This window comes from Nicotiana attenuata, unplaced genomic scaffold, assembly GCF_001879085.1.
Source record: "Nicotiana attenuata strain UT unplaced genomic scaffold, NIATTr2, whole genome shotgun sequence".
In the NCBI taxonomy this organism is placed as follows: domain Eukaryota; kingdom Viridiplantae; phylum Streptophyta; class Magnoliopsida; order Solanales; family Solanaceae; genus Nicotiana; species Nicotiana attenuata.
In genome coordinates, this window is record NW_017675215.1 from 39,849 (window position 1) to 51,491 (window position 11,643).

The window sequence follows — 11,643 nt, forward strand, 5'->3', positions numbered from 1 at the left end:
AACTTTCATGTTTTACGTTTTTTCAAATTCCAGAAGGAACAAGGTCAAAAACGCGACTGAAACTGCGACTGCAGACCTGACGCGGACGGAGGCAGAATATAACCCAACTAGTGCGGCCTTAGCGCTGGCTTAGCGCGGCCGCGCTAGTCCAGACGGAAAAACAGATTTGAAGGGTACTTTTGGAAGTTCAAGACCAATCCCCTCAACCTATAAAAGGTTTAGTTCGTCCAAAGGAGCGGGGGAGATACTACTTTAGGGTTAGACAACACCCTTGGAGGCAAGAACACGCTAGGAGCAAGGAGGAAGATTCAACTACGAGTTTTTCCCCTTCTTCTTCCTATTTTTATTGTTGGTTATGATTTTTAGTATTGTAGTTTTACATACTATTATGAATAGCTAATTCGTTTTCTAGGGTTTTGATGGAACCTTTTGGGGATGAATTGGTTGTTATATTAATATAGTTTTGAGTTAGTTGTTAATCTCTATTTGTTCAACTACATTTTGATTTTGATTAATTGAAAAGATCCTCAATTAGCCGTTCCTATTTATTATGTATCTGCTTTAGAGAGAGTGCATATTTAGGTAGTTGTTTGAACAACATCACTCCCGGAGTATAGGCGAGAGTCATAACCGAGGGTTTAGAGGTTGGATTAGAGATAACGGTACCTCGGGTGCGATCTAAGTGAACTGTAATGTGAATCTAGCTAGCGTAGCTTGAGAGAGTGCGTCTAGTAAATTATCATAATTGCTTGAGAGAGATTTATGATAGCTGGAGAGTTCATGATTGATAGAGGCAACTAAGTCAAAGCTATAAGAAACATACAATTAATGAAATCAACAATTGGGGAAATTATAACTCTAGACCTCCTTAATTGTCACGACCCAATTCCATAACAGGTCATGATGGCGCCCGACGCCGATGCCAGGCAAGCCAACACGAAACATTTCTAACTTCTTATGTTAATTTTATCAGAAATTAAGGGAAGTAAATACTCCAATTTGGATTCAAAACCAAAAGTGATAGATAATGTAAGTAACATAATTATACAACCCAAAACGTAAGTCTACCAATTTGTGTGTGCCAAGACCTGGTGTCACAAGTATGGGCATCTAGTAGAATATACAAAAGAATATCTCTATCCTACTGTCTGAGATAAAGAAAGACAGCAAAAGTAAAGGAAGACTCCATCTGGCAGTTGAGCGGCATAGGAAGGAAGTAGCTCACCGTGGAAGTCTCTGCCACAAGCTTAAGGACGCGCACCGGACTGGTAACTAGATGTATCTGCCTCAGATCCTATACAATTAAGTACAGAAGTGTAGTATGAGTACATAAACAATATGTACCCAGTAAGTATCCCATCTAATCTCGAAGAAGTAGAGACGAGAGGTTGACTCGATACTTACTAGGGTCAATTAATACGAGAAGAATTCATAATAAGCATGGACTTCGCAAGTTATTAACATTTAATAATCATGGAATAACAGTTCTTTCCCAAGTACTAACATGGATACTAGCCCATAGTCTAAGCAGATATGTAACGCAGCATTTGAAGGAATTCTAAGCAAATTATGCGCAAATAATCACCGTGGGACGTACGGCCCGATCCAACATAAAATAAACTGTGCACTGCCGAGGGTCGAACGGCTCGAACCATAGATGCATTTATTACCCCGCTCGCGAATCACCCGTGCGACGCGGTCAATCAGGAATAAGCTCATTGACAAGCAACAATAACAATCAATATATATATGAGGAGTAGCCATACACAGGAATGTCAATTATTCTCTTTTAAAAGACCAAACAGGATAAGGATCAATCTCTAGTCTCATTCTTCTTAATCAAAATAGTTCATACGAATCCAAGTTAAGCAACTGTACTAGAATATCACGTAAAGCATGCTTATGGGTCCTAAACTACCCGGACTTAGCATAATAGTGGCTACGCACGGACTCTCGTCACCTAGTACGTACGTAGCCCCCGAATATAATGACAAATAATTCAATTATTGTGCCTATGGGGACAATTCCCTCTTACAAGGTTAGAAAGGAGACTCACCTCGCTCCAAGGGGCACTTCCAATATCAAGAACAAGCCCAAGCCCTCAATTCTGAGCCGAACGATCACAAACTAGTTAAATAAAGTAAGAACTAGTCAATATAGGCTTACAAGATCGAATTCTAACTATTTAAGCAATTTCCCAACCTTTTTCACACGTTTCCTAAATTTCGACCCCGAGCCCATGTGCCCGGATTCCGAGATTTTTCGAAGAAGGTTGTTCTCTACAACCCAAGGATCAATAATATATGATTTCTAGTTCATTTCATGACAAATTTCGTGGTCAAATCTTAGTTTTATTAAAACCCTAGGTCTAGCTCTAACCCTTTGATTTCACCTAATTTTTAGTGTTTAATCTACCTAATATACATGTATTTAAACTAATAATGAGTGGAAATAACTTACCTTGCAATGCTAAGTAGAAACCTTCTCTCAAGAGCCCCCAAATCGCCCAAAGGTTGTGTAAAATGATAAAAATGGTCTTTGAGCTCGAATTAAATGAAGCCTACTGCCCAGCGACTTCCGCTTCTGCAGTTAGGGGACCGCATCTGCGGTCCCGCACCTGCGAAAGGAGAGACGCATCTGCGGAACTGGGCAAAAGGGGCTGGACCGCTTCTGCTGTTAGGGGACCGCATCTGCGGTCCTGCACCTGCGAAAGAAGAGCCGCATCTGCGGAACTAGGCAAAAGGGGCTGGACCGCTTCTGCGGTCTGAGGCCCGCATCTGCGGTTCTGGCCTGGATTGCCCTTGGCCGCTTCTGCGGAGTCATGACCGCACCTGCGGTCCCGCATCTGCGGCCCTAGGACCGCAGATGCGGTTATGACAGAAGCAGTGAACTCAGCCCTTTCTCCAAATTTTTACTTCACTCAAGCCTCGTCCGCTTGACGCTCGGGGCTCCCGGGCCCCGCCCGAACATACCGACAAGTCTAAAATCACGAGGCGGACCTACTCGGACCTCGAAACACTCAAAACAACGCTAAATCTAGGAATCACCCCCTAAAACCAAATGAATCAAACTAATGAACTTCAAGTTCTTAATTCTCCTCTAACGGGTCAAAATGCCCTTAAACTACTCAGATTGACATCAAATTTTACGGGCAAGTCTTAAACGATATTTCGGACCTGTACCAAGCTTCGGAACCAAGATACGAGCTCGATAACTAAGAAATAAATGATTTCTAAGTTTCTTTATTTCTTTAAAACTTCAATTTACCAATTTATAATAAAAATTCATTACTTGGGCTAGGGACCTCGGAATTCGATTCCGGACATACGCCCAGGTCCCATATTTTCCCACGGTCCCGGATCATGAATCCGGGTCCGTTTTTCCAAAAGGTTGACCGAAGTCAAACTTAGTCTTTTAAGAGAATCCTAAAGAAACAATTGGACATATTTCACTCAAAACTCTTCTAACTCCCGAGTCAACCGTCCCCGCAAGTCATAAATTAGCTAAAGCAAGCACGGGATGTTTTAGTTAAGGGAACGGGGTTCTAAAAGGTAAAACGACCAGTCGGGTCGTTACATTAATTTAGTCTCCAAACCTTTGTCTCGTTAGTTGATAATTTTACCGTTTTATAGTATTTGTTGGTTAATTAGTTAGATATAAAAATCTTAATATTATAATTTAGAAATTGTTCAAACATGTCTTCTTTGCGATATTGAACAATTACGGCAAAACCTTAGTTCTCTGTGGGATTCGACTCCGGACTTTTAGACCGGATTATATTTGCAGTGACCGCTTATCCTTTTTAGAACTAGAGTTGGGCGTGATCAAATTTTGGCGCCGTTGCCGGGGAACTAACAGTGTAGTTGTAGTTGTATATATTGCTAGGTTACGAGTTTGAACTTTTATTTTGTTTTCTTTTGTTTTGTTTTTTTTTTGTATTTTTTTATAACTATCGATTTGTATGGGAATTTAGGTGTAGATAATTCTACTACTGATCTCCATACATATTGTGAAGGAAACGACCCGTGGAAAAATTTTCAAAACGTTCCTAAGAGCGAGTTATGTGCACCAACTCAATCTTATTTGTGGAATGTGTGTGATGTCTGTGGTGGTAAAAATGGTCATCTTCATGTTTGTGCTTACATTTCTTATTTTCCCCCAACCCCTTACTATGATGGTTCTACCTTTTCTTGTGAAGTTAATAGGAACAAAGAACCTGGGAATGCGGACTTGAAGGAGATCAAGGATATGCTAAAGTGCCTTCTGGAATAAAACAATGAGAAACAATTGCACATAGAAAGGCAAGAGGCAACTATTCGTAAGTTGGAGGCTCAATTGAGTCAAGTGGTTGGAGCTTTTAATGCTCAACAAGCCAATATTGAGGGTAGTAGCCAAGAAGAGCATGAATTTGAGGTGTTAATTGGGGAGGTCAGAGTAGAACATCAACAACCTAGCCAACCACAATTTGAGGATGTCAATGTTGAAGAAGTGAGACTAGAGCCAGCCAAGGACTTTGAGGATATAAATTTTGTTGACTCTAGTATCACTGATATTGAGAGTCCTGAAGTTCATGTGTTTGAGCGCATTGGTCCACACTCCAAGCATTTTTTCACATTATGTTTGGTTGATGATATGGAAATAGAGTCATCTGAACCAATCGAAGAGTCAAGGAATGAGGAACAAGGTGCATATATTCTGGAATTCTTCTTGCCAGAAAGTCAGGATTACATACCTCATACAAGGGACAAGGAATGCAGAATACTACATTATTTTCTTGGGCCAGTTAGATTCGTTCCACCGCCCCATGACCATAATCATAAGCTTGAATCACAATGGGGGGTTCAATTCATAAGCTCGAGGTGGAGGCAAAAAGTGATTCGCGTCGTGCCGCGACGTTAAATCAAGCGCTTGTTGGGAGGCAACCCAGTTTTATTGCTTTCTTTTATTTATTTTTTATTTTTTTAATTGTATTATTTTTGTAGTGTCAATTTTTTTAATTTTTTTTAGGAGCATGGAAAGCAAAGATATTGGAAGGATACAACAACAAATCAAATGGTTGGAACTAAGAGTGAGGTACCCGCACGAAGGACCAAGCCTGAGAGAAGTCTGAGTACCCCATGAACTGCTAGTGCTTCAGCCTTTGGCCTACCAGGGAGTTTCTCTTACCCTCTTATGGTTATGATGTGCATTGGGGACAATGCACAATTTTAAGTGTGGGGTGATGAGATTGTCTGGGTGACTTTTCATGCTACTTTAGTTGTATTAGTTTAATTAAATAGTTTTTTTTAAAAAAGATTGGACTTTTCCCGACGATGGATCTATTAGACAATTTTCTTGAGGGATTTAAGTCTAAAGAAAAAAAAACAAAAAGGTTTTCTTTGTAGGTAGCGTAATAATTTCCCCTTGGTTTTTCTTTGTGCCGCGGTTCTTTTCCAAGGGTTTTATTTGAACCGGGTGTAGTTAGTTTTTTTTTTGGAGTAGGAGCCATTGTGTTGTGTTTTGAATTGAAGCAATATCTCTTGACTTGGTTATGCCTTGAGAATAGTGAGTACTTTGGCTGTGACGCTTAGGCTCAGTTTTTGACTCTTGTATAAGTACCTTAAATTGTATGATTTTAAATTTGCTTAACTGCTTTGACTAGAGTGTCTTGATGAAACCAATCCTGAGTGAGTTATGTGCCATGTGTGTGTAAGGATTTGTTATATTCTGTGCATTGCATTTGATGCCTAGAACTTGCCCCGTGTGTTTGCAAAGCGAAATAGTAGTGATTTTCAGTCTTGGAAGTGATATAGGCGTTTTCTTGTTGAGCCAGATATGTATATTTTACCCACCTAATTGTTATGTATCGTAGTTAACCTCTTTGAGCCTATAATCCTTTTTCTTTGGCAACCACATTACAAGCCTTACCCATTTGTTTGAATTAACCATCTATTTGAACCTTTTCACCTCTCATGAGCACTTGAATTGTTATGAACTATGTAAAAGTTAAAGTGTGGGGTGGTTGGTTTGGCTTTCGAGTGGAACTAATGAAACAAGGAGAAAGGTGCACTGTTTTGAAAAAAAGTAAGAGCCACTTGAATTGAAGAAAAAATAGTTCGATTGTTGTGAAAAAAAAATTATTCCTTGATAAGTGGTGGCTCTTGATGTAAGTGTGCTTAAAGAAGAATGGGGTAATATACATTGATGTGAAGGTGGAGTTTTGGTTTGACATAAATATTGGGTCTGAATGTTAAAGTATATGTATTAAAGTGCTTAGGGAGGTGTAGTCACTGTTATATCTAAATATATCCTACCCGTCCCGTAGCCTACATTACAACCAAATAAGTCCTAATTGATCCTAGATGAATGAGCTCGATTAGTGGAGTAGTACACTATGGGCAAGCTTATGGTGCATCTTTTGTGGCATATGAATGTTATTTCTGAGAGTGAGTGAATTCTTTCTATCTTGAGTTCCTAAGTGTTCTTAAATTTTATTATGTGGAACTACTCTCTTTTGTTGTATGAGGGCACTTGATTCATGAAGGAAAGGTAATGTCAGTGACCTCTATGTTAGAGTAAGTGGGTGAGTTGTGAATAATGCGTGGTACTTATGAGTCAAATCTTGAGGTGAAGATGTTACGCTTTTGTGCTTAGTCTATTTTAAATACTCTTGGTGTGATGAGTTAGGAGAATTGTTTAAAAAGGTCGTGTCTATAAAAAAGTGTAGTTTGATTGCTCGAGGACGAGCAATGGTTTAAGTGTGGGGTGTTGATGATAGGCTATAATTACGTATTTTAGTCGATTATTACACTCTAATTTACTGCACTTTAATTGAGTTTGAGCTTTAATCGCTAGTGTTATGCACTAATTGTGTGTTTTATGCCTTGTAGGACTGATTCCGAGCTATATAAATGATATGGAATGAATTCAAGCGATTTGGAGCTTTGAAGTCTGAGTAAAAGCTCAAGGAATTAAGCTGGGATCGTGTTTGGGGGTCAACGGATGATAGTTAGAGCGAACGAAGAATCGAGTAGGCATATCGCGCACTGTCTAGTAAAATGGATATAACTTTTTGCTCAGAACTCCATTTGGGATCCACAATATATGGTTGGAAAGCTGACTCAAAGGGCTACAACTTTCATGATTTACGTTTTTCCAAGGAACAGGGTCAAAAACGCGACTGAAACTGCGACTGCGGACCTGACGCGGACGGAGATAGAATATAACCCAACTAGCGCGGCCTTAGCGCTGGCTTAGCGCGGCCGCGCTAGTCCAGACGGAATAACAGATTTGAAGGGTACTTTTGGAAGTCCCCTCAACCTATAAAAGGTTTAGTTCGTCCAAAGGAGCGAGGGAGACACTACTTTAGGGTTAGACAACACCCTTGGAGGCAAGAACACGCTAGGAGCAAGGAGGAAGATTCAACTACGAGTTTTTCCCCTTCTTCTTCCTATTTTTGTTGTTGGTTATGATTTTTAGTATTGTAGTTTTACATAATATTATGAATAGCTAATTCGTTTTCTAGGATTTTGATGGAACCTTTTGGGGATGAATTGGTTGTTATATTAGTATAGTTTTGAGTTAGTTGTTAATCTCTATTTGTTCAACTACGTTTTGATTTTGGTTAATTGAAAGGATCCTCAATTAGCCGTTCCTATTTATTATGTATCTGCTTGAGAGAAAGTGCATATTTAGGTAGTTGTTTGAACAACATCACTCCCGGAGTATAGGCGAGAGTCATAACTGAGGGTTTAGAGGTTGGATTAGAGATAACGATACCTCGGGTGCGATCTAAGTGAACTGTAATGTGAATCTAGCTAGTGTAGCTTGAGAGAGTGCGTCTAGTAAATTATCATAATTGCTTGAGAGAGATTTATGATAGCTGGAGAGTTCATGATTGATAGAGGCAACTAAGTCAAAGCTATAAGATACATACAATTAATGAAATCAACAATTGGGGAAATCATAACTCTAGACCTCCTTAATTTAGTCTCCAAACCTTTGTCTCGTTAGTTGATAATTTTACGTTTTATAGTATTTGTTGGTTAATTAGTTAGATATAAAAATCTTAATATTATAATTTAGAAATTGTTCAAACTTGTCTTCTTTGCGATATTGAACAATTACAGCGAAACCTTAGTTCTCTGTGGGATTCGACTCCGGACTTTTAGACCGGATTATATTTGCAGCGACCGCTTATCCGTTTTAGGACTAGAGTTGGGCGTGATCAAATACTAATGCTAATAAAAATACTACAACTAATACTAATATTAATACTAATGATAGTAATAGTAATAATCGTAATAAAAGTAGTAAAAATAAGGTGTTAAGTTTATTAGTAACTTAGAAGCTCGAGGAATTAATTGGAAGAAAGGATGGATAAAATTGGATGTCAACAGAGTAATTAGTTGTTATTACTGTATTGTATGATTTTGTGATTGTTTTGTGAATTTTTTTTATCCGGATTAGTTTATTGTTTAGCAAATATATATATGAAAATTGTATATTCCTTTGTTGAATAATTTGTGTTATATGTTTGCTATTTTTATTGTTGTACAACACTAGAGTTAATTCTAAAGTTTGAGATGCCGGACATATCAAAATACATAAGGACTTCGGATCCGCAGGAATACATCACAACCTACACCACGGCCGTAAGAGGGAATGATTTGGCTCAACATGAGATCGAGTTAGTCTTTCTGAAGAAGTTTGGTGAAACCCTCACAAAGGGGGCCCTAACATGGTATTCTATCTTACTCGAGCATTCAATTGACTATTTCGAGATGTTTGGAGACTCGTTCATTAAGGCCGATGCCGGAGCAAGGAAGGTTCAAGCCAGAAAGGCAGACATATTCAGGATTGCGCAGGGCAAGTTTGAAATGGTACGAGAATTCGTGATCCGGTTCCAGAAAAAGAGGATGTTGTTACCGGCGGTGCCAGATGAGCGGGCAGCGGAGCTCCGACGCCTCCCGAAAGCTAAAGGAAAGCCTGCTCGAGTTTCAAGCAACCACATGGGCGGATGTCCATAACTGTTATGAGTCAAAAATAAGGATAGAAGAGATCAACTCGGGTTCCCGGTATCAACCACATGGGCGGATGTCCATCCCGAAAGCTGAAGGAAAGCCTGCACATCACGCATATGTCTCCGGTATTCACCGTACAGAGAAAATGCAATGTCTGTACAGTCGTAACAAAAGATCCTCCCCAACATGGTTGCTGACCTCGATGCAAAGGCGAGGTCATGAGTTTTTAGGAATTTTTCGGCCATGTTTGGGGAGGATACAATTACTGTGGGAACTTCCCCGAGTTGTAAGTACATAATGGGGCCATATTTTTGTGACAAGTTTTTTAGAATGTGGTGTGGTAGTCCTTTTGTTAAGTGGTGTACACTACCAACAGTAGCGGAGCCACATTGAACCAAGGGGTGTCAAGCGACACTCCTTCGCCAGAAAATTACACTATATTGCTAGATAATTTTTTTTATTTTATGTATATTTACTATACGTTGACTCTCCTTGATTTTTCGATGTATCTAATTATTTATATTTTAATACCCCTTGATGAAAATCCTGACTCCGCCACTGACTACCAATAATAGGTGACCTCCAAGGTCCAGGAGGCAATTTCTTGTTAACACTTCTTTTTGAATTCCTCCATAAGGAGAAAGGTCTGTCATTATAGTTGAATACGATTGCCTTAAACTTTTATGAGCCAAAATTGATAAGAAAGTGTCGCCAACTGTCTCGGCCGCAGAGGCGGATGGAGATTAGAACTTATGGGTTCGGCCGAATTTAGTAGCTTTGGTGCAAATTATGTATTTGTCTTAAAAAATTCATTAAATATATACAAATTATTAATTTAGAATCCAGTAACTTAAAAAATTTGAAATCGAACTCATACATTTCAAATCCTGGCTCCACCTCCGATCTCGACGTGGTTTATTCAAGTTTGGCCAAATCACTTACAGTAATAAAAAACTTTAGTCTTCGCTCAAGTGATAGAGTTAAAAAGTTTAATTAAAAAGTGTCAGATATAAAAAGTAAAGACACTAGAAAACTATGATGATTATATAGGACATATACACAAAAATAAAACTTTTATCTAACTATATAATATAATTTTCTGGCGAAGAGGTGTCTGCTACTGCTTCGTTTCATTCTCGTTTTCTTGACCTCTCTTCTCATGTTTCTCTCATTGGATGGGATAAAGACATTTTCTAGAAGACAATAAATATGGGTGTTGCATCAATTAATTTTGCTGAAATTTCTCCTTATGAAGAGTAGTGGAATCTTTGCAGATCAATGTTGTGAAGATAAAATATATTGTACATTTACCTTTTAAAATAAAATTTACCTGTTTAAAAACTACATAAAAATACTGGTCACAATAATTAATAATTCAAAATTTTAAAAAACATATGAAAATATCACGATAAAAAGTTTGTTTAGCTCTCTAAATGGTTATTGTTGTATACATAAGGTGGAATACAGGGAGTATTCAGTATGTTGTCTGACTAGTGATACAGTTTAAACAATTGAACTGCTAATTAACTTTTTAATATGATCAACTAATTTTTTTTTTTTCAAATATATTATTTATGTGATACCACAAATCCTAACACTCGTATGGTACTACTTAAATCTTTTTCTGACCAACAAGGATTATGGTGGAGTGGTACGTACTCCTTCACCAAAGGTCTCGAGTTGGAGCTATGAGTATGGAGTCGGTTTTGTTAGGGAGCGGTTTACCCATAATGTGAGACTTCTTGTTCTTGGCGCGAATCCGAATTTAGTCGGGCTCCAGTACCACTGTGTCAACCAAAAAAAAAAAAAAAAAAAAACTTCTTCCATCAAAACACTGTATTTTTTCTTTCTTTTTTTTCTTTTCAAATCACACTCTATTCTATTAATTAAATTCAACGTCCTCGAGTAAAGTTCCTTACCCTCTAAACAAGCGACTTGCATCTCGTTTACTCAAATATTCTCTCTTCATCTCCTTAACTTCCTTCTTCGTAATTGTCCTTAAATCTTGAAGATCGTTAAGATTATCATTAGTATTCACTGCAATTTCTTGAATTGTGAATTACCCATTAAAGTTTTTCAACCTTGCATCTGATTTTTTTGCTCAAAAATCAAATCTTTAGGTCAAGAAAAGAAATGGGTGTTGGAATATCAGTGCTAATAGGCCTAAAGGCAGCAACTTTATTCTTATTATTTGCAACATTCAAGAATTATGGCTACACATTATTGTCAATACCATGTTTATATGCATCATTAGTATCATTCTTAGTAGCATTAGCTGCTAATCCATCAATTAATCTTCCAATTCTATTAGGAAAAAACTCAGATGGGTCTTTTCCTATATGGTCATTAATTATGTTTAGTCCATATTTGTATTTTGTTAGAGGGTTTTCAGCATTAAGAAGGTTGAAAAGTGGTGAACCTCCATATAGTGAGATTTTTGAAGGGTTATATGTTGGAGGTTGGCCTTCTGAAATTAAGAAATTGCCACCTGGAAATCCTGCTATTATTGATTGTACTTGTGAGTTGCCTAGGATGTTGGAGTTTACAGGGAATCATGCATATTTGTGTATTCCAACATGGGATACAAGGTCACCTCAGCCAAGTGATATTGAAGTTGCTGTTAAGTGGGCTTGTAGAAAAA

The 11,643-nt window shown here is 38.2% G+C and overlaps 1 protein-coding gene across 1 annotated transcript in view; it reads left to right on the forward strand.

Moving 5' to 3' along the window:
- The first annotated feature begins 10,885 nt into the window (after positions 1-10,885).
- The window catches only part of LOC109219812 (uncharacterized protein YnbD-like), a 5,144-nt gene continuing 4,386 nt past the window's right edge, over positions 10,886-11,643 (forward strand). The window contains exon 1 of the mRNA XM_019384283.1: positions 10,886-11,643. This exon is cut by the window's right edge and continues 39 nt beyond it. Within this exon, the coding sequence (XP_019239828.1) occupies positions 11,136-11,643 (508 nt within the window). The 5' untranslated portion in view covers positions 10,886-11,135.